The sequence below is a fragment of the Microtus pennsylvanicus genome, chromosome 10 (genome assembly GCF_037038515.1).
Source record: "Microtus pennsylvanicus isolate mMicPen1 chromosome 10, mMicPen1.hap1, whole genome shotgun sequence".
NCBI classification, from domain to species: Eukaryota; Metazoa; Chordata; class Mammalia; order Rodentia; family Cricetidae; genus Microtus; species Microtus pennsylvanicus.
Window position 1 is genome coordinate 13369335 of NC_134588.1, and position 26161 is coordinate 13395495.

The window sequence follows — 26161 nt, forward strand, 5'->3', positions numbered from 1 at the left end:
GGTCCTGGTCCTCCTGAAGATGAGCATTGAACACACATTTCAGTGTTTTGTTTCTTCTGAATAAAAATGTTGAAGCTCTCCAGAAGAACCCAGAGCTTACAGTTCTGACTTCCTCAGCCAGACTTGATTTCTGTGTCAGACTGACATCTCCGCTGACCTCTAGGCCCAGGATGGTCTTTCTGGTCTCTTAGGAGTTGATTGTGTGTGTGTGTGTGCACATATGCACATAGAGAAGTCAGAGGACAGCTTTCTGAAACTGATTCTGCCCTCCTTTGAATGGGTTCCTGGGATCAAACTCAGGACTTGCTCAGCAACCACCCTGAGCTGCTAAGACATCTTGCTGACCCTTGTTCATTATTTTTGCTGCACGACATTTGTGTGGGACTTGATGCCACCACACTTCCTGGTTAAGATCCAGTTCTCAAGAGGCCATGCTGAACTGGTAGCTCTCATTCTGCTGGTTTGGCTCTAAGTTCCCAGATGACTGTGTACCTTGGCCTTTTCTTTTTCCTCTGTTGTCTTAGACTCATCTTCTCTCCAAGAGGCACACTGGTTTGCTGCTGTTTCTCACCAACAGACCTTTCCGTTTGAGCTCAGGTTTATCTTGAATGGACTTTCCAGGAGGGAGTTACTGAGGGTTAGGCGAGAGCTTCACTGCCTTTCTGTGGAAACCTCACAAGCCTTCGGAATGTCTTGTCCCAGTGCTGTGGGAGGAGAGATGAGGCTCAAGTGACTTTGAAGAATTGAAGGTGGCTGGGAACTGACGGCTTCAGTTAGTTTACTCCTGTTCCTATCCTGAGATCAAGACAGCGGGAGTAGCTGTGGGAAAGTCGTGTTCCCACTGGTGGCTGAAGATAGAATGGGTTCTTTCTTCGGGCAAGGAGAATGTATATTTCTGGAAGGCCATTTTCTGTGGGTAGCATCCAGTGTGTGAAAACCTGAACCTAGTGTGATAGCAAAGCTTGCGCAGTTGGAAATACTCCTTTCCACACGTTCACTCCAAGAGCGGTCTGCTTAGCTGACACCCTGAAGAAGCTGGGCACTCCCGGTGTAGTGGAAGAGGCCTTTGATCCCAGCACTCAGGAGGCAGGGGCAGAGACTGCCAGATCTCTGAGTTCCAGGCCAACCTGGTCTATACAGTGAGTTCCAGGACAGCCAGAGCTACATAGTGAGATCCTATCTTGTAAAACAAAAACAAAGTAGTTGCTAACAGGTAGCAGTGTGCATTGTGATTTAGTTGAGCAATACTGAAATATGTCAAGAACCCAGGACTGCCTCTCTGCATCTGGGACATCTCTGGAGCCTCTCTGTCGCCAGTCACTTATGTAAATGGCCCATTTGCCTTTTAAGGAATGATCCTTTCTACAGATGAGAATTTTCCAGTTTACTGAAACTGGGCTCCTTTCTGATTGTCCAAACTCATTCCCTCTTTCCCTCCTTCCTCCTCCTTCTCTTTGGAAAAAATTAGTATTTTATTTACTTAGAAATTCATATACTATACTTAGATGATATTCACCCCAGCTCCTCGTTAAACCCTCCCAGGTGCACCGCCATCTCTTTGCTCCCCCAACTTTGTGTCTTTTTTTTTTAATTTAATAACCCTCCAATTTCAGTTTCTGCTGCCAGTATACTTGTGGTTATGGGCCATCCACTGGAGCCTCTCCTCTGGAGAACTGGTTCCCTCCCTGCAGAAGCCAGCTCCTCAGTTGGAGTGGGACTCCATGCTGGAGTGCTGGCTGGCTTGATCTTGTGTGGGTCTTGTGCAGTGGTCCTGTTACTTGCAGTAGATGCCACTTTGCTCCAGTCTAATCTCAGTTCTGGGGCATTCTCCAGTCATTTAGTCTCTGTGCTTTGGTGAGTTGCACATTTCTGTGTTAACCATCACCCACTGCACAAAGAAATTTCTTTGTTGAGATCCGAGAACTGCACTAATTCATCAGTAGAAAGATAAGAATTTAGACAACAGATTGATACTGTATTCATTTAACAAAATAATAGCTGTAGGTCCACCCCCTGAGGCCTGTGAGCTAGGGCCCAGCCTTCGGTTCTTGGGCAGATTTGCAATACCAGGCATGCATCTCCTCCTGTGGAGCAGGCCTGATATCTAATTAGAAAGTACTTGGTAACTCCATAACATTCATGCCACTATTGTACCCATGGGCTATCTTGTGATGCTGGTCATTATTATAGTCATTTGGTTCATAGCCCAGTAAGACTCTTTCTGACCCCCTGCCAACTCCAGCAGCCTCCATAGCACTTCCTAGTACTAGCCACTAGGGAGGAAGCTTCCTGTCAGTACAAAGTGATATCTCCATGCCATGTGTCTGCAGTGAGAGGGTTTACCATCAAGTTCTCATAGACAGTCAAGAGAATGACTATAGTCTTTATTGTTTTGGGGGTCTGTGGGACACCTCTGACCATCAGTTCCAGAGGAATTAGCCCACATAACTTGGAAAAGGGATAACCAACTGTAAGAGTGTCTGAAAAACCCACTATTTTATAAACTTGCTAAATAAATGTGTGTGTGTGCATGTAAATGTAAAGGAATTTAATTGGGCGTAGCCTCCTTTTAATTTGTGTGTAGGGGGCGTTGGGGTGGGTGCATATGTGTGCATGTATTTATGGAGACCAATGATCAACTTTTATTAGGCGCCACTCATTGTGTTGTAACTTTTTTTGGTGTGTGTGTATACACCCACGCACACAGGCAGTGCTGTGGAACACATGTGAAGGTTAGAAGACAGCTTGTGATGACCAGTTCCATGAGTGTTCCATGATTGACTCAGACTGTTAGGCTTGGCAGCCCGTGTCTACCTGTTGAGCCTTTGCCTGCCCTCTGCCATGTGTTACTCTATCTTCTGTCTCGGCAGCCATTGTTAGCTGACTGGTGTTGGTCTTCCTTTTCGTTCTTATTCTCTCCAAGTTCATGTTAGCATCCTGAATGACGCACAAGCCCTTGGGATTTGGTTCATAAACTTTAATTTGTATAATTAAAGTATTTATAAATAGGGCTGGCGAGGCAGTTCAGTATAAAGTGCTTGCTCTAAGCCTGACACCCTGAATTCATCCCCCAGCCCATAGTGGAACAGAGAACTATTTCCCAAAAGTTGTCCTCTGACCACGTGTGCACCATGGCACGTGCATGGCCACCCACATACAATAATAATAATAATATAATAATAATAAAACAAATCTAAAATGAGTATAAATAGATTGCATTTTGAGAACCACAGATACGTTTTCTTTTGAATTTTGAATGCGGCAGAGGAGGTAATAAGCCTTGCTGGTGTGGAGGTTTGAACAGAACAGTGTAGTGAAAACACACTCTGCTCCATTAAAGGAAACGCAGCCCAGACAGCATGCTTTTCCTCCATCTAACTGGCGTGCTTGTGAACGGTAACCTGATGATAGAGGTGGGGCAGGATGGCGCTTCTCTGGCTTTCAGAGGGTAAACGCAGCAGTACCAGTCAGCACTTTCATGCGGTTTGACCCAGTAATAAAATTGGTTAAAATTCCAACAAAAGCCTAGTTATTGGAAGGTGTTTGTTCCAGTCATATTTTCTTCTCTGTTTTTACATTTTTGCTTATTTACTTACTTTGTGTGTGTGCACACGCACATACTCATGAGTATGGGTGCCATGGTGCTTCTGTGGAGGTGAGAGGACAGTTTGTGTGTGTTAGTTCTGTCCCCTCAACATATGGATATTGGGGATCCAATTCAGGTCACTGGGCATGGTGGCAGGTGGCTCTACCCACCGAGTCATCTGGCCAGTTTACAACCCTGTCTCTAATGATGAGGTATTACGTAGCTAAACTACCTGACAGAAGCTATTTTAGTGAGACATTTCCACCCACAATACTTTACAGCCGTTAAAAATAGCTTTGTCTCAAGAAAAAAATTGAAATAAATTAGTATTTTAAGGAGGTGTATTGTCCAGCTATAATTTTTTTAAAAATGCATGTGCTCTAAGGCGTGATGGCACACACCAGTAATTCTGACTTTCAGGATCATGAATTTGAGGCCAGCTTGGGCTACAGAGCAAGACCCTGTATTTGTGTGGTGGTGATGGGGTTAGGGAGATGTCTCAGTGCATAAAGCACTTGGAGTTCAAGTATGAGAACTTGAGTTCAAATCCCCAGAACCCACATAAAAGCTGGACAAATAGCACAAACCTTTGTAATCCAGCATTCCTGTGAGGAGATGGGAGCCAGAGGTTCATGGGACAGCAGTGGAAAAACACAGAAGAGCATCCCTGTCAAACAAGGTGGGAGGTGAGCAGACATTTGAGACTGTCCTCATATGCACTGTGTGTCTGCATTTGTGCATGCACACACACACACACACACACTAAAACCTACAAATGGGAAAAAATGTGTAGAAAAAGCATGGGATAAATCCGGACCAGCTGAACATAGCGGACAATGAGGAATACTGAGAACTCAAGAATAATGGCAATGGGTTTTTGATCCTACTGCATGTACTGGCTTTGGGGGAGCCTAGGCAGTTTGGATGCTCACCTTACTAGAGACCTGGATAGAGGAGGGCGGTCCTTGGGCTTCCCACAGGTCAGGGAACCCTGATTGCTCTTGGAGCAGATGAGGGAGGGGGACTTGATCGGGGGAGGGGGAGGGAAATGGGAGGCGGTTGCGGGGAGGAGGCAGAAATCCTTAATAAATAAATAAATTAAAAAAAATGTGTAGAGAAAGGATCGGAGTGGGTGAGCATTCTAGCTCCCTGAAGGTAAACACCATCTTCTAGGCTTTCCCGGGACCTTACATACATGCAAACCTGTGTTTTTAAAACTGATGATTGTTCTGTGTATAGGTGAAAACATAGAGTTTTGTTTTGATTTTTTGGTTTTTTGAGACAAGGTTTCTCAGTATAACAGCCCTGACTGTCCTGGAACTTGCTTTGTAGAACAGGCTGACCTTGAATTCACAGAGCTCCACCTGCCTGTGCCTCTCGAGTGCTGGGGTTAAAGGCGTGCGCCACCATCGTCACCCAGTGAAAACATAGTTTTTAACTGTGGCTTCTGTGCTTCTCTTTTAGATAAGAATTTTGACGATGAGGATTCTGTGGATGGAAACAGGCCTTCTTCTGCCAGCTCCTCCTCATCCAAGGCTCCATCTAGTTCCCGAAGGAATGTTAGCATGGGGACCCGTCGGCTCGTGTCATCCAGTCTTGGATCTAAGTCTTCAGGTAAGACCACATCCTGTGTGACATCCTGTGTGGTGTTCTGGGATCTTTTGTCATCGTACTTGCCTACCATGCCCCTAGGCATGAACTCGCCCCGCGGGCACATTCTTGCTTGCAGTCTTTGATTGGCCTGGTACTTCTGTTGATGCCAACGAGCTGCTATGCAATTTAGATGCCACAGCTGTGAAAGCCAGAGTAGGCTCAGTGAAAGCCTGAGGGAGGAGGCGCAGGAGTGCTGCCCTCTGGTGGTCTGTCCTGGAATGACAGTATCCTGACTGGATCCACAAGGTGCTGCTGTGCCTCTCCAGCCCAAGCATCCTGCCCTGGAAGCTGTGTTGGCCATAGGAAGAACAGCGTTACTTTGCTTCATATGTTGGTTATTCTTGCTAGTTGTTTTTACTTTTGAGTTTATTTAACATAAAATTCACATTTTAAAAGATTGATTTACTTTTGTTTTATGTGCATGAATGTTTGCTAGTATGTATGCGTGTCACTGTGTACATATCTTGTTCCTGCAGCATAAGGTCCCCTGGAACTGGAGTTACAGATGATTGTAAACCAGTCTGGGTTCTATGTCATCTCTTCAGCTATTATGAAGGGGAATATTGTCAGTGTCTCATTCACCTCCCTTGAAGCTGTATCAAGACCGTGTGTGTGTGTGTGTGTGTGTGTGTGTGTGTGTGTGTGTGCACGTATGTACATACACACATCTGTATGCCTGGGCATGATTGCAGAGGTCAGAGGACAACTTTGGGGCATCAGTTCTTTGCTTCTGTGATGTGGGTTTCAGGGAGCAATTCAGATCGTCAGCCTTGGTGGCAAGTTCCTCTGTCTGCTAAGCCATCTCACCTGCCCTTCTGCTTTCCCCTAATGCCCCTCCCCACCGAAGCCTCCACTGCTTTGCCCTCAGCTGTGCCCTCATCCTTTGCTTAGCACCATGACCCCGAGTGCGTTCAAGTTCCTGGTCTGTGGTTCTGTGGGCTCAGAGGCCACAGCTCCTCCCATGCTCCAGCCATGGCAAAGCACAAGGAGCATGGCTCTGCATCGCTGCTTGTCGTGCGAGCACGTTCACTGCCACCTGGCTGGCCGTTTGTTGTCTTATTTTCTCTAGTGGGTCCAGCAGAGCCCTAACAGCAAGTCACATGTCTGATAAGAGAGCAGACATGGTAATCTATATATGTCACTGTTGGCACTTCAAGGATGAGCACAGGGAATAAAACAACAGAGTTGTCACGTATGGGGTTCACTCCCATGCCTGGCATTTCTTCCTGTGGCTACATGGAGTGGTCAGACAGTCTCAATGTGATCCAAATACGTTTTCCTCACCAGTCCTTCCGGAAGCCCCCATGGGGCCAGATTTGCCTTTGTTTTAAGTGTACAAGGATTTTTTTTTTTCCTTCCAGTTTTTTGAGGCAGGGTTTCTCTGTGTAACAGCCCTAACTATCCTGAAACTCACTCTGTAGCCCAGGCTGGCCTCAAACTCACAGAGATTCTTCTGACTGCTTTCTGATTGTTGAGATTAAAGATGTGCACCACCACCTCCTGGCTACAAGGCATTTTAACTCAGCTTTGTGGGAGAAACTTGAACTGATAGCTAAAGATGTGAGGGACCAGAGAGATGGCTCAGCGGTGAATGTACTGGCTGTTCTTGCAGAGGACCAGAGTTGGCATCTGGTACTCACATCAGGCGGTCCACAACTGCTTGTGAGCAGCTCAGAGGCTCCAGTGCTCTCTGGCCTCTGTGTGCACCCATGCACAGTGCACACAACTACACGCAAGCTCATGCACATAAGTGAAATCAATCTGTTTTATGCGTTTCAGAATTCAGTTTCGGGTGTGTATATGTGCAGTTCTATAGATGTTTTTTACAGTGTCAAGTTCATGCTATCTTTGTTTTAACAGCTGCAAAAGAAGGTGCTGGCGCTGTGGATGAAGAGGACTTCATTAAAGCCTTTGATGATGTGCCCGTAGTGCAGGTCAGTGTGTCTGAGCTGCTGTTGAAGGCAGGGGAGTGACTCGAGAAATGGCTCACAATTGCCCGTAACCCCAGCTCCAGCATATATAACACCCTCTTCTGTCTTCCGCAGGAACCTATAAATATGACACACACACAACACATACACAGGCACACAAGAAAAATAATTTTTTTTTGGAGACCAAGTTAGAAAGTCTTCGGATTTCATTTTTCACAACCCGGTACCCATATCAGTTAGCTCTGTGTTACAGCAGTGAAATGCCTGAGGCAGCTAGGTTTTTAAAGTGAAAAGATCCATTCAGCTCATAACTTTGGAGCCCCAAAGTACAGAGTACAAAGCAGGCTGGAGAACCACGCTCGACAGCAATGCTTCATGGTGTCGGGTAGATGGCCATGGGACAGCAGGCAACTTCTGTCAGACCAGCAGAGAGCGGCCTGGGTGGAGTCAGCTCAGGCTCTCATAACAACCTTCTCAGAATTGCTTCCCCACGGATCAAAGGCCTTAAAGGGCCACCGCCTGTCAGCCACACCCCCGGCTCCTCACCGTTCTGCACAGTGGGCCTTGGGGCTCACTCATGTCCAGAGCGTGATACCACTGCAAAGTCACCTTGCAGTGTGAAACCTCAGGGACAGACTAGAGAGTGTGGGAGCCCTGTAAGTGTCCGACAAGAACAGAAGGCCTGGTCCTGTTTGATATCTCCAGAAGAACAGGAAAGATGTCTCTGTGCAGGAAGTTAGTTTATCGGGTCACAGAAAAGAGGCATTGGTCATTGCTTAGAGAGGAAAGACATATATTTAAGATTTTTTTTCTTGGAAATGTGAACTAAGTTTTGACACCTAAAACACCGAAGAGTGTGGTTCGTAGAAGCCTGGTTTACACTATCTTGGATGCTCCACTTAACAAACAAAGGACTGGGGCCTGCCCTCTGCCTGTATCTCTGTTCTGACTGGGACTGGTTCTCTGTGCGGTGCTGTGACGTCCTGCAGCACTTGCTAGGTCGCCTCCTGCCGCTCTCCTTGCCACCTGGAGGCCCTAGTGTCCATCAGGTGGCAGGCTCCGTGGGCTTGGGTTCATCCTTGGCCTCTTGATTGAAGTCTCGCGGTAGGATTGAGGACCAGTGAATGAGTAGATTTGAAAGTGTTAGTGAGAGTTGAAGAGCTTGCTCTGTAAGCTGGTGCAGTGGTTTCCCTTACATTGACCACAGCAGTAGCGAAGGAGGGACTCTATTTGGCTCATTCCAGATCACATCCCGTCATTGCGGGAGGTCAAGGCAGGAATTAAATGGCGAGCCTGCACGTTGTTTACACAACTGTACCTACCTAGGAAATTCACTCACAACCAATGAAATCCAGCAGGAGTGATGGAGGATACTGCTTGCTGGCTTTCTCTCAGGCCCATGCTTAGCTAGCTTTCTTAGCCAGTCCAGGAGCCCCTGCTCTGCTGCTGATACAGTGGGCTGGGCCCTTCTGCATCAATCAACCATCAAGACAATTCCACACCAGCATTCCCACGGGCCAGTCTAGCTTAGGCAGTCCCTCAATTGATGCTTCCCTCTCAGATGATTGCAGGCTGTCTCAGGACGATAGTTAGAACCTGTGAGATGATGCTCCAGACACCTGATGACCTGAATTTGATTCCTGAATCTCAGGAGAAGTGGAGTGGTTGCTTGAAGTTGCAGTGCACCTCTTGTCCCCCCATACATATTCAGTAATAAGTTTTTTAAAAAAATGAAAAATGACTAATGAAGGCATCTCTGTTGCTTTCTTTCTCTGTACACAAATCCCCTTGCTACATGTCTAGTAGAGATGTCCAGAGCAAGGCTGTGTACGCATGGCAGCAAGTTTAGAGGTCCCGTTGACTGTGGGTGTGAGCTCACTAAGATGAGCATGCCCAGAGAATTCCTCACCTGGAGTGAGCGTTTCTTTTATTCTGCTTCCTTGATGTCATGTATTTAAAATTCATCTTAATTCTGTACATTGTCTTTTGTCAAGTATAAATTAATTTTGCTTCCAGATTTACTCCAGCCGAGACCTCGAGGAGTCGATAAACAAAATCAGAGAAATCCTGTCGGATGACAAGCATGACTGGGAACAGAGGGTCAATGCCGTAAGTGCCGCTGTCCTGGCTTCCGTTACACATGTTTGCGTGCACGTCAGTTACCATCTGTACGTTTTACTTTTGTGGTAAATTGCCTCATTTGGTTTTATTGTTTGCTGTGAGTTTTGGTTTTTGAGTTTATTTCAAGGTAGTCTCACTACATCTTAGTTTGCTTTCTGTTGCTGCGTAGACCCCATGATGAAGAGCAGCTTGGAAAAGAAGGATTTCTTTGTCTCATGGGTTACAGTCCACTGCTAAAGGAGGCTAGGGCAGGACTGGACTCTGGAACCTGGAGGGAGATCTGAAGCAGAGACTGGAGGGCTGCTGCTGGTCTCATGCCTTGCTCAGCCTGCTTTCTTAGAGAACCCAGGACCTCCTGCCCAGGGGCGTTACCGCCTGCAGTGGACTAGGCCCTCACACATCAATCGTCAGTTAAGAAAATGTCCAAAGACATACCCACAGGCCATTCTGATGAAGGCAGTTGAGATTTCCTCTTTCCAGATGACTCTAGTTTATGTCAAGTTGACAAGAATTAATGATAAAAATTACATGCTATGTAACCCATGCTGGCTTTGAACTTGGTATTTCCTGCTTTAGCGTGTGGAATGGTGGACTTAATGGTCATGCGCTCCCACACCCATCCCTACTTTTGTTTTTAAAACACACCAAGTTGCTGGGAGTGGTGACACATGCCACTTGGGAGGCAGAGACAGGCATGTAGACAGACAGATCTCCATGAGTTTAAAGCCAGCCTGGTGTTCATAGAGAGTTCTAGAACAACCAGAGCTACATAGAGAGATGTGGTCTAAAAAGCAAGCAAACAAATAAAAAGCAAAACCAAGACAAACTCAGCAGCTTAAAGGCTCGAGAGCTGGCTTGGCTCAGCAGTTAGAGCAGAGCTGCTCGTCCTCCCGTCCTGGCCTCCATAGGCCCCTGTGTGCTTGTACTGCACATAGACGCACGCAGGCGACACACACACCTAAAATGTTTTTAAGGAAATCATTTATTACGGGTACTGCATTTTTAAATGGAGTCTTAGTTGTGACTTAGTTTGTTCATTGTACATTAGGTAATAATTAGCTGTCCAGTTGTCTTTGCAAAGATAGTTTCTAAGGGCTAGAGATATAAATTCAGCAATTAAGCTTACAGAGGACCCTAGCTTGGTTCCCAGCATTCATATCAGTGGCTTATAACCACCTGTAACTCCAGTTCCAGGGTCTCTAACACCCTCTTGGGCCTCAGCAGACACCTGCATAAATGTGTCATATGCACACATAGACAAAACTACACACACACACACACACACACACACTACACACACAAATCTTTTCTTTAAAAAAAGATTGTTCCTATCATCAGTTAACTTTTCTTTATGTTCTATTGATGGCTTCTTTGTTATGTAGATTCAGTGTTTAACAATGTTTCCCACACCTCTGACTTTTCTCATCCCATTAGCTAAAAAAGATGAGGTCTTTACTCTTGGCTGGGGCTGCCGAGTACGATAACTTCTTTCAACACTTGCGTCTTCTGGATGGAGCCTTCAAACTCTCTGCTAAGGACCTGCGGTCTCAGGTAGTGCGGGAAGCTTGCATCACATTGGGGTAAGGACTGCGTGCGATGCACTCCGCACTGTTCTTAGAGATAACTGCTCAGGCATGTCAGCGGGGTCACCTCTCGCTGGTCTGCAAGACCCTAGCCTGTTAACACTTCTGTTAGAGTAGCTGCTTCCCAGTTATGTACAGCATTGGATTTAAATTATACTCACTGGCATATCTCTGATGCCTCTATTGTACTACTAATAGAGAAATGAAATCCTATGGAATTCTGTATGTGAGATTGTTTCATGACTTTAGCCTGCAGGGTATATGTGCGTTAGGCCTCATGTTTGTTTGAAGAGTGCTATAGAATGAAGTAAGTGCAGGCCTGTGGGTGCCGGTGGTGCTGGAGCACACGCCTGTCATGCAGAGCCCTGCAGTACTCAGGACTGGAAAGAGAGAGAGAGAGCGAACAACAGGACTGCAATACTGTCTAAGCCAAACTTAAGTGCTGTGTTTGCATGCTTCAGAATATTAAAGCAGTAGTCACAGCGGCTGGCAAGCATTGTAACTGTATAAAGTTTTAGGGCAGGCAGATCCTGGCATCATGTTTTATATGCAAAACAAAAATAAAATCAGACGGGGCAAGCATTGGGTTCATGCTCCATGTTTATTAATACATCTTTGGTCTTGGCGGGGTTGATTTTGCTCTTGTAATACTTATTTGGAAATTGTTAAGAACATTTGTTGGTTGATGGCTTCACCGGGTTCTTTGCTTGACCTTTTATCTCAAAGAGAACTGTGAAGGAGGGCTGTCAACTGTGGAGAGTCTGTGCTTCCCTGTGTGTGAGGACGGGACTACAGCTGCTCCTTTCTTGTTGCAGGCATCTGTCGTCAGTTCTGGGAAACAAGTTTGATCATGGAGCTGAAGCCATTATGCCAACTATCTTTAATTTAATCCCAAACAGTGCCAAAATTATGGCTACTTCTGGTGTTGTAGCTGTCAGGCTAATCATTCGGGTGAGTATGTCATGGGGCCACCTATGAAGGACAAGAGTGGTTGATCCCGTGGGCTGGTGGGATCTAGCAGGCCTCCCCCCGAGGTGTGTCTGTGCCATCGCCATCTGTTTGCCCCTGCAGCGGTGTCTCTCTCCCACGATGGGGGCGGCCACACTAAAGGATTTGTGTTGTGTCTTGTGGGCTGGTGCAGCCGCTGACAGGCACGCCTTTGTCAACCTGCCGTTGGTTCTAAGTACTTGACTCTCCCCTCCATCACTTCTGTTCTTCCATGTTAGCTACTTGTGCTTATGGCTTCTGCTTACCTGAAACTCATTTTACTAATTGCAGCACGCAAGGAACTAGAACTCTTTCTTTGGTTGAATTTTCTAGCACTTACTTTGATGTGAGCAGCGGCCAGGTATTGATAATCCTCATGTGTGCTTTCAGGAAGAGTAGTTTATCCTCCTCTCTGCCACCCTCGGCAGCTGCCTACCACCAAGCCCGAGGACCCGAGTTCAATCCTCAGGACCCACGCGGTGGAGGGAGACCCAACTCCCACAAGTTGCCGCTGACTTCTGCACATGTGCCCTCATGCACAAGCACACGCACACACTCACACATTTATGCACATACACAGAGTAAATAAATAAATAAATATAATTTTAAAAAATTGAAACTCTGCAGGATGTGCTCTATCCCCAAAGGATGTTTAGTATTCTTTTCATTCTTACTGTTTGTGTTTGCTCTTACTTGTAATATTAAAACCAGAGCCATTGTATTTTTCCATTGAGACAGTGTCAGGATGGCGCAGCACGATGAGGCCCTATGAATGCACGCTGTCTCAGCTGCTAGCATGCGTTAGGCCTCCTTCCTCAGACTGCTGTGACTCCCGACTGATTCATATGGCATCCTGTCGTCTGTCTGTCCTGGCTCTGCCAGTTCTCTAATGGCCTGTTCCCTTCGCCAGCAGACATTTTAGACCCAGCTTCCACATACCGTGAGGTCATCTGTTGCGTCTTGTCCGGTCTGTGTTCCAGTGCTCACCTGTTCTCACCTCTCTCCGCAGCACACGCACATCCCTCGGCTAATTCCTGTCATAACAAGCAACTGTACCTCGAAGTCTGTCGCAGTTAGAAGGTACGTGTTGAAAGTTCCTCCTGATTGTCTTGTCAGTGTCTAAAAAAACAAGATGATCCCCAGATCGCCTTCCATGGATAAAGTTTCGAATCTGAAGTTGTTATTATTTAAGTAACAGCTGCTTCTTGGTCCAAAATCAGTAAAATGTTCTGTGACTGGCAAGATGGTCAGCGGGTAAGGTGCCGAGTTCATCCCAGGACTCTCAGAAGTTGTCCTCTGCCGCGCGTGCGTGCGTGCGTGCGTGCATGTGTGTGACCCTCAAAACCACCTTGTTGGCCTAGTCTTTATTTATTTCTGATTCTTCTTTACTCCTCCTTTTCCTCTTCTCCCTCTTAAACGAAACTTACTCACAGGATAGACTGACTGGCGGAAGCGGAAAGCTGTTTAGTTTCTCCAGCAGACACCTTACTAAGTTCTGTGTTTCTTGCCACGTTTCAGGCGCTGTTTTGAATTTTTAGATTTGCTTTTACAAGAATGGCAGACACATTCACTGGAAAGGTAAGCCCCTGTGATTCAGAGCCGTCCTCTGGCCTGAGAGTTTTGGGGGTGAGCGCCCCAGCAAGCCATCCACCCGGTCTTGTGTAAGGAAGGAGTGAATCACGTGTCACTAAGGGACTATTGTTTCTACTGATGTGAGCCACTTCATAGTGGAGAAGCTTTAGGGATGTCATCCTTCCAAACACTAGTATGATACAGCTTGTGTGGCTCAGTTGGTAGCGTGCTTACCTAGCATATAAGAAACCCTGAGTTCATCCCCACTCTTAAATAAACTGCCTATAATCCCGAGTGAGAGAAGATGGAGGAGGTGAGAAGGGAAGAGGGAGAGAGAGAAGCATGGGGGGGGAGCACAGGAGGGAGGGAAGGTCAAAAGTTCAAGGTCATCCTCAGATGCATTGGGAGTTTAACGCCAGCCTGGGCTAAGGGCCATGTCTTAGGGAAAATGAAACAAAACTTGTATGTCTCCAGCTGGCAGTGTGCATTACCATTATTACACAGTAGAGGGCAGTAGTGGTGCAGGTTCTGTTTGCAGCTTAGTGAGGGTTGAGCGCTGCTGCCCTCTTCTGATGCCTTGCAGGACGATTCACCCTGTTGTGGTCAGTGCTGTTTTTATGGCAGGCTGTAGCTGACTGCTTTCACATATCAGAATTTAAAAGTAGCGCTGTGTCAGGGTCTCTAAACAACCACGTGCTGTTCTTTTTTGTTTGATATTTTTAGCTCCTGTCTGTTTCAGGTACCTGTGCTCTGAGTTAGGAGACAGCAGGTGGGAGAAGTATGCCACAGTTTGGAGTGGGCATCACAATTTGTCAGTTGGTTTCATCATAGTGATAATAGACGCAAGGAAATCCATCCCAGTGATGATAGAAATCAAAACTAAGACTCAGCCCAAACTCCTAAGCAACTAATCGGAAGCCCTGGTTTTGAGAAACTGAGGCTGCCCGCCAACTGAGAAAAGAGCAGAGGTGTGGTGTTTGGTGTCATGAAGACAGCATTTTGGGGGAAATCTTGTCTTTATTGTTTAAGGAGATTTTCCCATTCTAATGTGCACATCGCTGGCCACTTTTGTTCCAGACATCTTTGTGTCATCCTGCCCAAGAGGGTAAGAGACAGGCATGCCACATTAGCTGAGGTGCTGCCACGAATGACGGGATCGTGGATGGAGAGTGTGGAACTTCTTTGCTTCCCAAAGCTAAATACGTTTGGTTCGCAAAGGAGTCGTTGTGATGCAGAGAGGGCGCTGGCGAGAGGGTGGGGCATGCTCTTAGCCTCTCAGCTGTGTTACTTGACTGACTCAGGCACAAAGCCACCAGACCCTCATTGTTATTTTGAACTTGATTCCACAAGCCTGTGTTCACCCACTAAAGTTGTCTGCTTAGTGACTACCCACTGCTCTCTTTCCGAAATATCTAGGCATATATCAGTATTAGCGGAAACGATAAAGAAAGGAATCCACGATGCCGATTCTGAAGCAAGAATAGAAGCCAGAAAGTAAGTTGCTATTGGCCCATATTGGCTCTCAGACCCAGCCCACTGTACGGTTTGCCTTACTCAATCATCTTGGTTCATCAGGCGTATGTTGTTAGTTGTAACTGTTAAGTGTGACTCCAGAAGTCCATGTTAGCGTGTTTCTCTGAGTTTCTGTGGGTGTTTTGCTCTTTAGGTGGGTGCCTAAGTGGAACGGAATCTAAATAGGGCTGAGGTTGACAGTAGGATGCTTGTTTTCAGACTTAACAGAAATGGTCAGTAGTACTCTGTGTTCATTTACTGAGCTGTCGAGAGCCGTACAACTCGGTGTTCCTGACCATGGTACCACGGGAGATGACAGCCACAGAGTATCCTCTTCTTGGGCATCCTGTTTGAAAACTTGAATTATGGGAGGGGGATTTGGGTTGACTGATGCCAGGATTGTCAGGTGATAATGTCCAGTTTTAGACTCCCAGTGGAACTGAAAATGCTTCAGTCGTGTGGTTATGGCCTTCAATCCAGTACCTTCCCAGAGGTCATAGACTTCCAAGTTAGAACCTTTAATTCCCATTTTGTAAATGAGACAACAGCTCAGAGAAGTTAAGTTACTTCGCCAGCATCAAAAGCTGGCAAGGAACAGGATGGCTCAACCTGTAAAGGCGCCCCCAAGCCTGCTGACCTGACTTCAGTCCCTAGAGCCTACATAGTGGAAGGAGAAAACTAACTCCCACAGTTGTCCTCTCGTCCCCACATGTGCTGTGGCCTCTTCACCCCACCACCACATCAGTGAAGAAGTAAAAGGGCCTTTTAGATTTAAGCTGAATGTTGTAAAGCCAGGATTTGTCCGAGGCCTCCTTTGCTAGCTCTCTGGCCTTGTGCCCCGTTGCTCCTCCTAGCAGATCAAGGGGGGCCTTGAACCCTAGAAACGCTGCGAGAGGCACGCTTGCGCTCAGCGGGGTCCTGACCAGCCCGGGGCTCGTCTCTTTCCTAGATGCTACTGGGGTTTCCACAGTCACTTCAGCCGAGAAGCAGAGCACTTGTACCACACGCTGGAGTCCTCCTACCAGAAGGCCCTGCAGTCCCACCTGAAGAACTCGGACAGCATCGTGTCTCTGCCTCAGTCAGACCGATCCTCGTCCAGCTCTCAGGAGAGTCTCAAGTAAGGGCTTTGGCTTTGCTGCCCACAGTGCAGTCTGCTCTATTAAAAGTTGGCTACACAGAAGCGCACACTGTTTTCACCTGGGTACCTGCTAAAGCGTCCCAGCTGTCAAGGTAGATTCCGGTTCTAGGTCAGATACTGTCGGCGAGGTGAGAAACGTGGCCTTGGACTCTGCCGCAGACTCATTCCCCCCTGCCACAGCATAGCGAGCTATAGAGCATCGTGAACTGTACGCATAAGGAGTCCTCCAAGATGATGTGAACGTGCCCAGAGACAGGCCTGGAAAGACACGGAACTGCACCTGCATGTCTGCCCTGTTATTGTTTTGTTCTGTTTGAAAGGTCATTCATCCCAAACGTAATGGTAGCACTCTGTCAGATGTGAGGTTGGTAAAGTAATGCCTGAAAAGTTCTGAAGACCCTGGCCGTTCTCCACGGGCACACTTGGCTGTATTGTGTCACTGCAGATAAAGTACACTTTGGTAACACACATGTGTGTGCATTTTGCAGCCGGCCCCTTTCTGCCAAGAGAAGTCCCACCGGCAGCACCACATCCAGAGGTAAGAGATCAGCCACAGAACCACAGAGTCACTGAACAGCATCGTTGGGAGGCCTGTTTCTGCCCTGAGGCTGCGTTCAGTGACAGGAAGCTGGGGCCTGCCCTTATCCCCACTCAGCTGGGCTCACATACCCTGCCATCTCTGGCTCCAAGGCAGGGCTCCACTACACCAGACCGGTTGTTGACATTGTTGGGATGGCTAGGCAGACAGAGGTCAGGCTCTGTGACCTCTCTTCCCCCACCCCCTGCAGCCCCCAGTCCTTTTGCTTCTAGGCTCACATAAAGGGAGAGTGAGGGCAGCAGTTTGGTGGCTTAGAAGCTAGGAAAGGGTGTGTTTCCAGAGAGGGCATAGCTGGATGGGAACACCTAACTTTATTTCATATGTAGCCATAACCTCAGACCTATAGTTTTCTGTTCCTAGGACTGGAACAGTAGTAGGCACCCTACAGGCATGTTTACTGTGTCTTTCCTTGCATTGCATGAACCCGTCTTGGGGACAGTGAGGTATTTCCTTCCGCCCATGGACACCAACATGTTACAACTTAGTGTTTGTCTCTAAGCTAAGCAGAGAGCAGCATGTAACAGGATGTGTTTGAACTTCCACGTGGTCAGTCCTTCCTGACTTCTCTTCCTTTACCACTAAAGCTTCTACAGTTAGTACCAAATCTGTGTCAACGACAGGATCCCTCCAGCGATCTCGAAGCGATATTGACGTGAACGCAGCAGCCAGTGCCAAATCCAAAGTCTCCTCATCCTCGGGCTCCACCGCCTTCAGCTCTGCAGCAGCGTTGCCTCCAGGGTCCTATGCATCTTTAGGTAACCAGGCTCCCTCCTGTCCCCCTGCCCCAGTGATTACAGGCCTCTGGCTGAGGGGAGCCTCACTGTTGCAGGGTGGTCTAAAGTCTAAGCAATGGCACTAAGGGATGCTTCCCAGCCACCCTCTGCCCAGTGTCCTATCCGGTGTCCCCTTTCTCTATAACATCAGCCTGTTCTGTAAGGCATGTGTGCTTTCAGGCTGTGCGGTCCTCGTGTCCGTACCCAAGCCAGCACTGGCTTTCCCCTTCCCACTGGTGGGGACAGAGCCAGATGGTCAGTGAGGACTCACGTGTCCTGTAGTTGAGTATCTCTTAGTGGGGGAGGGGTAACAGGGTTCTGAAGGAATGTAATGGACCCTAAGCTAACTTAAGCACAGTTGTGCAAGTGTTCCGCCTACATGTTTCCTGAGGCGAGTACACCCATACTCCAGTGATGCTCCAAAGGATTGTTTCTGATTATTCCCAAATTTCTGCTATCTAACATAATGGTAGATGCTTTCTTCCCTGCCAGCTGACAATGAACACCCTCTCTGTTCTGGGCTGGTGGTGTTTTTATTATATTTTTGTAAATGCCAAGATGGTCATTCAGTTCCCAAACCTGAGGACTTAGCTTAAGTTTAACACCAGAACCAAGTTGCTCACGTGGCCCATTAGGAATTTCAAGGTCCCTACCAGTTCTAAAGTGCTTTGAGACTGGAAGCATGGGGACAGAACGGTAGCCAAAGAAGGTGCCCCTTGTTCTCTCTCTGTCCCAGGGAGCAGGCTGTGGAAGCTTTGAGTCTGTTTCTGTGCCAATGACCTCATGGTGATGGTAGCCATCTGGCTCGGGCACATGTTGAGGGTGGGTAAAATTGCCTGAAGATCCTTTGTAAATGATTGCTCTTCAAGGCAGAAGAAAGGAGAGTTGAAATAAGAACCCTACCAAGACAATGTATGTCCTGGAACTGTGTGTCCAGGCACATTCTCTTGAAAAGAGACCCAGGATGGGCAATCTTCTTCCCCATGGTAACTACTACACCAATTATGTATACATATTAAGGTATTGTTTTGTAATACTGGGTGAAGGGAGAAGCCAGGGCTGTTCCCTCCCATGGTGAATGAGCTGTAATCTAGGTATTACCAGGGTGTTAATACTTTTGATTTACTTTTACTTTTGTTTTTTGTTTGTTTTGTTTTTGTTTTTGAGACAGGGCCCTACTGTATCGCCCCAGCTAGCCTGGAACTCACTGTGTAGACCAGGCTGGCATCCAGCTCACAGAGATCATCTTGCCCCTGCCTCCCACAGTAATGGCCCCACCGTTAGTATTTTTAGTTAGCATTTGCTTGACTGAGTTCATGCCAACCTTTAGTGGCATATGCGGATCACTACTGACTTGTACACATCTGGGGTATTTGGTTGAAGCCTGGTTAGATTTCCTCAGTGCTGCTGGAATCTCAGAATTGGGTCTGGTGACAGACAACTGAGCCTTCAGCAGCCCTGAGGACATTCTCAGTGCAGGGCATCCTCTCCAGGCAAGACTGCAGCTTCACTGTTCTCCCCCTTCCCCGTAAGAATTGCACCTCCAGTGTCCTTGATTTTGCCCCTCCTCCACCGGCTACTTGACCCCAAAGCGAAGTAGTACGCAGTTGAGACTGCGCCCAGGCCCCACGTAGGTTTGACCACAGCACTTGACTGGTCACAGTGGAGCATTAAAGCTGATAACCGTTTTCCAAACTTCTAGAGTCCAGACACGTGAGGGAAGACTTGGAGTACGTAGGCCTGGATGCAGGTACTGAAGGGACGGCTGTGCTGGGCGTGTAGTCGGGATAGGCCTTGCTACAGCCTCTCAGCTTCTCACTCGACTCTGCTCTGGGGTGACCGTAGAACCTCAGCTAGTCGCTGCTCTACGCCCTTCTGCTAGAACTTTCAGGGAGTGGGAACTTCCGAGGATGGTGCAGTTGACATAACGGAGGTCCCGAGTCACGCTTGTCGACTGTGACACAACTCTGGGCCACTGTTCTGTTTTGCTTTCCAAAGGCAAATTGTGTTACTGCAGACTGAGCTAACTCCTGGTGGTGAGGGCACACTGCGCTGGCTTCCAGCTCTGCTCTGCGTTTGAATGTGTTTCCCTTTTGGCTTTATTTTAAAGTGTACATTTTGCTTTTTTAGTAGCTAATAACATTCTGCTTTTTAATTTCCTGAATGTTACTAACTGTTCCCTGTTGTCCCCTCCCTTGTTTTTTAATTGGCTTAAAGACGGTACTACCAGTAAAGCGGAGGGTAAGCGGTTTGTTTCTGTGATTGAGGTGTGTGTCTCTCTGGTCCTTTGTTCCCACCGAGTGCTTCCTGGTGCCCACGTGTCCTCACTAAGGTCCCTGCATGATGTGTTGCACGATGTCCCCACCCTCTTCTTCATTCTGTCTCCAGCAGCTCCTAGCCCTCCCTCCACCTCAGTTCTTTCCCTTTCTTGTTTAATCTCTGTTCTGATGAACCGGGGCACTGAAGTGCGCTGAGGGCGGCGATTATGCCGCGGCCACACTGGGGAGGACGTCGGACGCCACCTTGTGTGCCGCTGCCCTGGGGTTTATTGCTCATGAAGCCCCGACCATGAGCTCCACTTTCTTCTCTGTGCTTTCTGGGCCTCTCGGGTTCATCTTTCCAGTTTTGAAAGTAATGTCTGGGCCAAGTACTTGGGTTCAATGCTGGTGAAATTTTTCTACTAAGCTATAAAGACATTTTTTTTAATGGTGTGTTTTCTCCTATGAAGAACACTGCTGAATTATGGGATATTGTTTTTATTTGTGAAAATGTCATGTGCCCCTGTTTGTTCATCTGTGCACACCGATCCTCTTGCCAGTCACATGATAAGAGCCTTCTCTGCCGAGCTCTGCAGTCCACACCACGGAGAGAAACAGGCATGTCCACTTCCCCATGACCCACATTTTAGGCCAAGAAGCTCTTGTTGAGTTCTTGCCTTGTTCTTTGTCCTTGAGACCCAGCCGGTGTACTGCGCTAACAGTGCCTTACATTATCAGCAGGTAGACCCCGTACCTTTCCCAGGGTTTCTGGGGAGAAAGCAGGATACTACTTCCACAGTTGCGCGTGAAGTGCTGCCTGTCGGAGGAAGTGCTCGGCCCCAGACCTCCAGACACTGCCTGCAGCAGTGGGGAGCAGTCTCTTCAGTTGTGGTTGTGAGGTGGCTCCCATGTAAAGGAGCCTAGGTTTGAGCAGCTCTCTGTAGTTTGTAAAGTTTCCTTATTAATGTGTGTATAGTGTGTGTGTGTGAGTGCAGGTTTGTGTGCTGTGGGGCAGGTGGTGGGCAGTTCACAAGGGAGTCAGTTCTGTCCTTCCATCATGTGGAATCCCTGGGGCCTGAGCTCAGGTTGGCACATTTATACGGCAAGTGCTTAACCACTGAGCTCTCTCCCCAGCCCAGCAGAGTATTCTTATGTATACTTTCATTTTGTTTGGAGATAGGGTCTCATGTCGCCCACACAGGCCTCAAACTCTCTATCTAGCCAAAGTTGACCTGATGGTCTGATCCTCCTCCCAAGCGAGGCTGGGGTTTCGGTTGTGCACCCCTGTGTCCGCATTCATCAGTGCTGGAAATCGAGGCAGGCTTTTGAGCGTGCTGAGCCAGCATTTTGCCAGCTGAGCTACATTCTCAGTTTTACTGTTCCTGAGGCCGTAGTCTAGGTTCTCAGGAGTCAAAAAGGAAAATAGAGAAATAGGCTTAAAATGGTTTTGAGTTACATTTATTTATTGGTACGTTTGCACACCCTAGTGTATGTGTGAGCACAGAAGCAGCTACTTTACCGCTGAGCTAGGTTTCAGCTGTGAGCCTTTAAATATAGTAAATATTTTACAATCTCTAATGCCCAAGACAAAAAAAAAAGCCAAACTGGGTATGGTGGCACAATCCTATATTTAGTATTTGAGAGGCTGAGCAAAGAGGATTGCAGCAAGTTCAAGTCCAACCCATGCTACAGAGAGAGAGACCTGTGTCAAAACAACTACCAAGAAAGTCAGATTAATAAGTGTGGTGGCCAAAGGACATATGAGGGCACGGAGGGATAGCTCAGTGTGGACAAAGCGGTTACTGTGCAGGTGTGAGGACCAGAGTTAAGATCCTCAGCACACACACACAAGTCGGCCGGACCCGGCCAGCTGTCTGCCTGCAATCCCAGCTCTTGGGAGACAGATGGGCTGCCTAGATTGAGTTGGCTGCTACACTAGCTGAGTCAGCGAGCTCTGGCTTCAGTTGAGAGACCCTGTCTCAATTGAGGAAGACACTGTGTCAACTCAGGCTTCCACATGCTTGTGCACATACATTCACATGCACCTGACACACACACACACACACACACACACACACACACACACACACACGGCCAGGTTAGCTTGACTTTTGCTGAATTAAGATTGTACTAAAAAATTACTTAGGAAAACGAGCTTAAATTTTAGTTTGGTTTGATGGGGAAAGAAGCCCACTTGTATACAAATGAGGCAAATGGACTTGTTTAGTTTTCTGTAAAGAATGAAACCATGCCTGATAACTGTAGTGCAGAACAGAGACCACTGTCAGCACTTTTCTGAGCTGATTGATCGTTGCATAGGTCACCACTTACCACTGGACAAGATGGCATAAGTATGTCTGGAGCCATTGTAGAAATGATCACAAATTCTCTTCCAACTCCAGGTGGAGATTCATTGGGCAAGACTTTAGCTGACTCAGTCAGCAAGTTCAGCAGTCATCTTTAGAATCAGACACAGAAGCTTTGGGCTGAGTTGACTGTTGAGAACCATGCCTGTAAGGTCGACTTAGAACACAACTTTGGGCTTCCATGTTTTAGGGTCTTTTCCAGAAGAATGAAAACACGATTGAATGAGAATTCTTAGCAGTGTTAAAATGCTGTGAAATTGGAATGTTCTTCCTTGACTCCATGGAAGCTGAAGACTTAACTCTTCCTAAATTCCTTGCTTTTCCCAGTGTCTGCTCTTCTCTCTTTATATATAGTTGGTGCATTCTTGGCTCCTCCAACTCTATGATTTTTCCTTCATTCTTATGCAGTTATTTCATTTTATTATTCCCAGGCTGGCTTTGCCCCCTTCCACACTTGTTTTGTCCTTGTCACTCGCGGTACACAATTGAAGTGTGTTCTCGTGGTTCTCTGTCACTTACTTGTGGTACACAATCGAAGTATTTTCTCATGGTTTTCTGTCATTTACTCATAGTACACAATTGTAGTATTTTCTTGTGGTTTGCTGTGTTTGTGCAGTAGCTGTGATTTTCTTGAAGACCACAAAATATTTAACACATCCAGGCACTTATAATTGCCAACTAATTAGAGTAGAAACCAGTTCCTCTTCCTGTGAAGGAGGCACCCATATCTGAACACAGCACAACAGAGACCCTTCAAACTATGTAGCTACTTCCCCAAAAAGTAAAAAGTTCAAAAACAACAAGAGGCCTTTTCAGGCTGCCCTACAGCATAGCAGTGGGAGGCCAAGCACATAGAAAACCAGACCTCGAATTCACGCAAGGTGCAAGACATTGGCCCGAAGCCAACCAGCATTGACAATGGCCATGAGAAGGTCGAGGCAGAAAGACTCTCTTCAGATCATCTTGCTGTCTTCAGTGTCTTTTCTGATTGATTGTCACCAAGCTCTGTACATCCAGTAGGCGGAAGGAAGGTCCCATCTCTGTTGTGGGGTGGGAGACACCCCTTGCTGTAGAACTAGGTGATTTGCGTTTGCAGTTCCTATGAGGACTCTTGAATTTTCACAGGAGGAGCCGCTCTTGGCTCTGTCCTCTGGGCTTTCCATGTATTCTGTCAGCCAGGTAGGAGACTACAGGCCGAAGGCGCTGCGCGGATGAGCACTCCAGGTCATTAGAGCCAGTAGTGGGATATGAAATACCTACGCTAGCTGTTCAAAAGAAATACGAAATTTGCATCTTTCTATTGAGTGAAAAACATAGAATTTAGTGGCTAAAATGATCCTCGTGGTTGAGAACACCCGGCCAATCCAGAGTAAGCAATGCAGTCACCCACTTCAGACACCATGAATACAGGGTCCAGGTGGAATTAGCAAAACCCTGGGGCCTGTGGGCATTCACTGGCATGAATCTGCCGTACAGACAGGACTCATATGCCTTCATCACTGGTCAGCAAAAGGCAACTTTACTGGAAAAAGACGAGGGCATTTTGTGGGCATGTGTGTCAGGGGGAGGTGACTGAACCCCCACACCTTGCCTGTATAGTCTGTCAATAAGTTGTACCCCTAAATCCAGCATTTTGAAAAAAAAATCTCTTTTGAGTCAATAGTACTTCATTGCTTCTATTTTGCTTTGTGTTACATGAATAAGGCAACACAATGAAGGCAGATAGGTGAAAATGTGTAATTAGAAAAAAATTGATAGCTGCCTTATTTTGTAACCCCAGCTCTACATACAAATTAATCCATCTAGCAGAAGTCCTAAACTTAAAGTCATAATGTCATGATTAAAAGCCATGTGTGGTAGCATATGACTGTAAATCCCAGGACTCAGGAGTTTGAGGCAGGAGAATTGCTGTGAGTTTGAGGTCAGTCTGGACTATATAACAAATACCAGGTCAACTTGGACTATCTAACAAGGCCCTGTCTCGAGAAACAGTATGTGTGTGTGTGTGTGTGTGTGTGTGTGTGTGTGTGTGTGTGTGCGCGCATGTGTGTTTGTGTATGTACATATACATATATGTGAATGACACATTATATGTTAACAAAATAAAATCTAAAAGTACCTTTTGTAATTAAAGTATCTTTGCCTGAGTATGAAACTGAAGCAGAACTTTGAGAAAGGGAGGCATTGTAGATTAGTAAGAAAAGAGTTGTGAAGACTTATTTGAGAATTAGTCATCTGGAAAAGGTAAACTCTCTCCTTGGTCCATATGGAAAATCTATTACACGAGTGTACTCACAAATAAGTTGTTGAGTAAAGCAGTGTATTTTAAAATCCCACTATAATTTAATGTTAAATATGCAAAACTGGCATATTTTTTCTTGGTCATGCAAGTATATTTATCTTAAAAGAAAGAAAGAAATCTGAGATTCCTGAAAACTGGCCTTAGGATCATATTACCAAATGCTGGGGAGTGAGAATCCTTCAAGAGGGATTTAATTCTTCCAGCTTTGTGGGTGTAGGTATTCATTTTTTTAAAAAGTTATATATGTGCCCTGAGTATTCTGCTTGTAATAACTTTAAAATAGATTGCTTTTCCATATTCATTTTGCCTGATCACCTTGGTTTTGCTGGGTGCCTACAGAAAGCCGAGGTTCTTGAGGGCTAGACAGCTGGCCCTCGGACAGACACCTATGCCAGGCTTGTGGCACTGGGTGTGCTTCTCCCCTGGTTGCCCTTTCTTGTCTATACATTGCTGTGTACTTGACAGAGATAGTCATAGTTCTCAGTAGAATAAATAATGCAGCCTTTTAGTAAACATCCAGTAGTAAATGTAGCCCCGACTGGCCTCAGATTTACTGTGTAGCCAAGAGTGGCCTGAACTCCTCCTTATCCTCCTGTCTCACCTCCCAAGTGCTGGAATCACAGGTGTGTGCCACCGTACCCAGCTTTTATGTCTTAAAACTTTACTGAAGGTCACTGGTTCTCGTCTCCTTTCCACCTCAATGCTGCACTTTCTTAAACCTTCTTCAAATCTCAGGACTTGTTTCTGCATTCTTCCTCTGATGCTGGGGAGGTGCCAGTCACATCCAGTTCTAGCTGGCTTATGGAGAAAGGCATTTCGTGCTTCCTTGAGTGTAGAGAAGCCTTGTGGAGAATTCAAAACCACATTCATCTCTGCTTATCCTACTGGTGTCTAACTCTCATGGGGGCCTGGCTGACAGAAGCCCCTGCTTCCTGCGTGGTCAGCCGCGTCAGTGCCCTGTGCTCGTGGTGTGGGTTCTTACAGAGGTCACACTAGCTGAAGATGTTATGAAAACACTGTTTTTCCTGTATCCTCCAGGTCGGATCCGTACCAGACGGCAAAGCTCTGGGAGTGCCACCAATGTCGCCTCCACACCCTCGGATAGTCGGGGCCGCAGTCGCGCCAAAGTGGTTTCACAGTCTCAGCGTAAGCAGTGTGTTTTATGCTTTGGTTACTTTCGCTTCCCCTAGTAGCACATCCCATAGCTGGACAGACTTGCAGCGGCTCTGAGACGCTGTGTGACCACATTGCTAGGTAGGCTTACAGAGTGAGCATTCCAGGCATGCTTTGGTCTCCTTCTCAAGGGCTTCCTATTTCATGGGCTAGTGGATGACTCTGTCTCCAGTGCTTGAGGACCTGAGTTTGGATTTCCAGTCCTCACATAAACATCTGGCTGTGCTGTCATACACCTGTAATCCCAGCACTGGGGAGATGGAGACAGCTGGATCCCTGGGGCTTGTTGGTCAACCAGTCTGGTCTAATTGGTGAGCCTCAGATCTCAGTGAGAGACCCTGTCTGAAAACAAAAGGTAGTGGCTGAAGAAGGCATCCAGCATCCTTTTCTGGCCTCCACACACTTGCATATGCAGGAACATATAACACACGCGCACACATGCACACACACACACACACACACACACACACACACACACACACACACACGTTGATAGCATTAGAAATTAAAATAGATTTTACTCCCTGAAATCTCTCAAGTCAAAATTTGCCTGTTATGAATTCATTTTGCAGTATGATTTTCTGTGGGGAATGGGGGTTGAGGGAAAT

The 26161-nt window shown here is 46.9% G+C and overlaps 1 protein-coding gene across 50 annotated transcripts in view; it reads left to right on the forward strand.

Moving 5' to 3' along the window:
* Positions 1-26161, forward strand: part of Clasp1 (cytoplasmic linker associated protein 1) — a 228000-nt gene that overhangs the window by 125985 nt on the left and 75854 nt on the right. For 19 of the 50 annotated variants that reach the window (XM_075987667.1, XM_075987692.1, XM_075987670.1 and 16 more), the window contains exons 9-20: positions 5051-5200; positions 7100-7173; positions 9187-9279; positions 10726-10871; positions 11690-11825; positions 12871-12941; positions 13380-13439; positions 14850-14927; positions 15895-16062; positions 16572-16621; positions 17266-17436; positions 25419-25526. In XM_075987667.1, coding sequence (XP_075843782.1) covers positions 5051-5200; positions 7100-7173; positions 9187-9279; positions 10726-10871; positions 11690-11825; positions 12871-12941; positions 13380-13439; positions 14850-14927; positions 15895-16062; positions 16572-16621; positions 17266-17436; positions 25419-25526 — 1305 coding nt within the window. Of the gene's footprint in view, positions 1-5050; positions 5201-7099; positions 7174-9186; positions 9280-10725; positions 10872-11689; positions 11826-12870; positions 12942-13379; positions 13440-14849; positions 14928-15894; positions 16063-16571; positions 16622-17265; positions 17437-19156; positions 19205-19671; positions 19696-25418; positions 25527-26161 lie in introns of all 50 variants that reach the window. The other 31 variants (XM_075987661.1, XM_075987678.1, XM_075987669.1 and 28 more) reach the window with 3 other exon arrangements.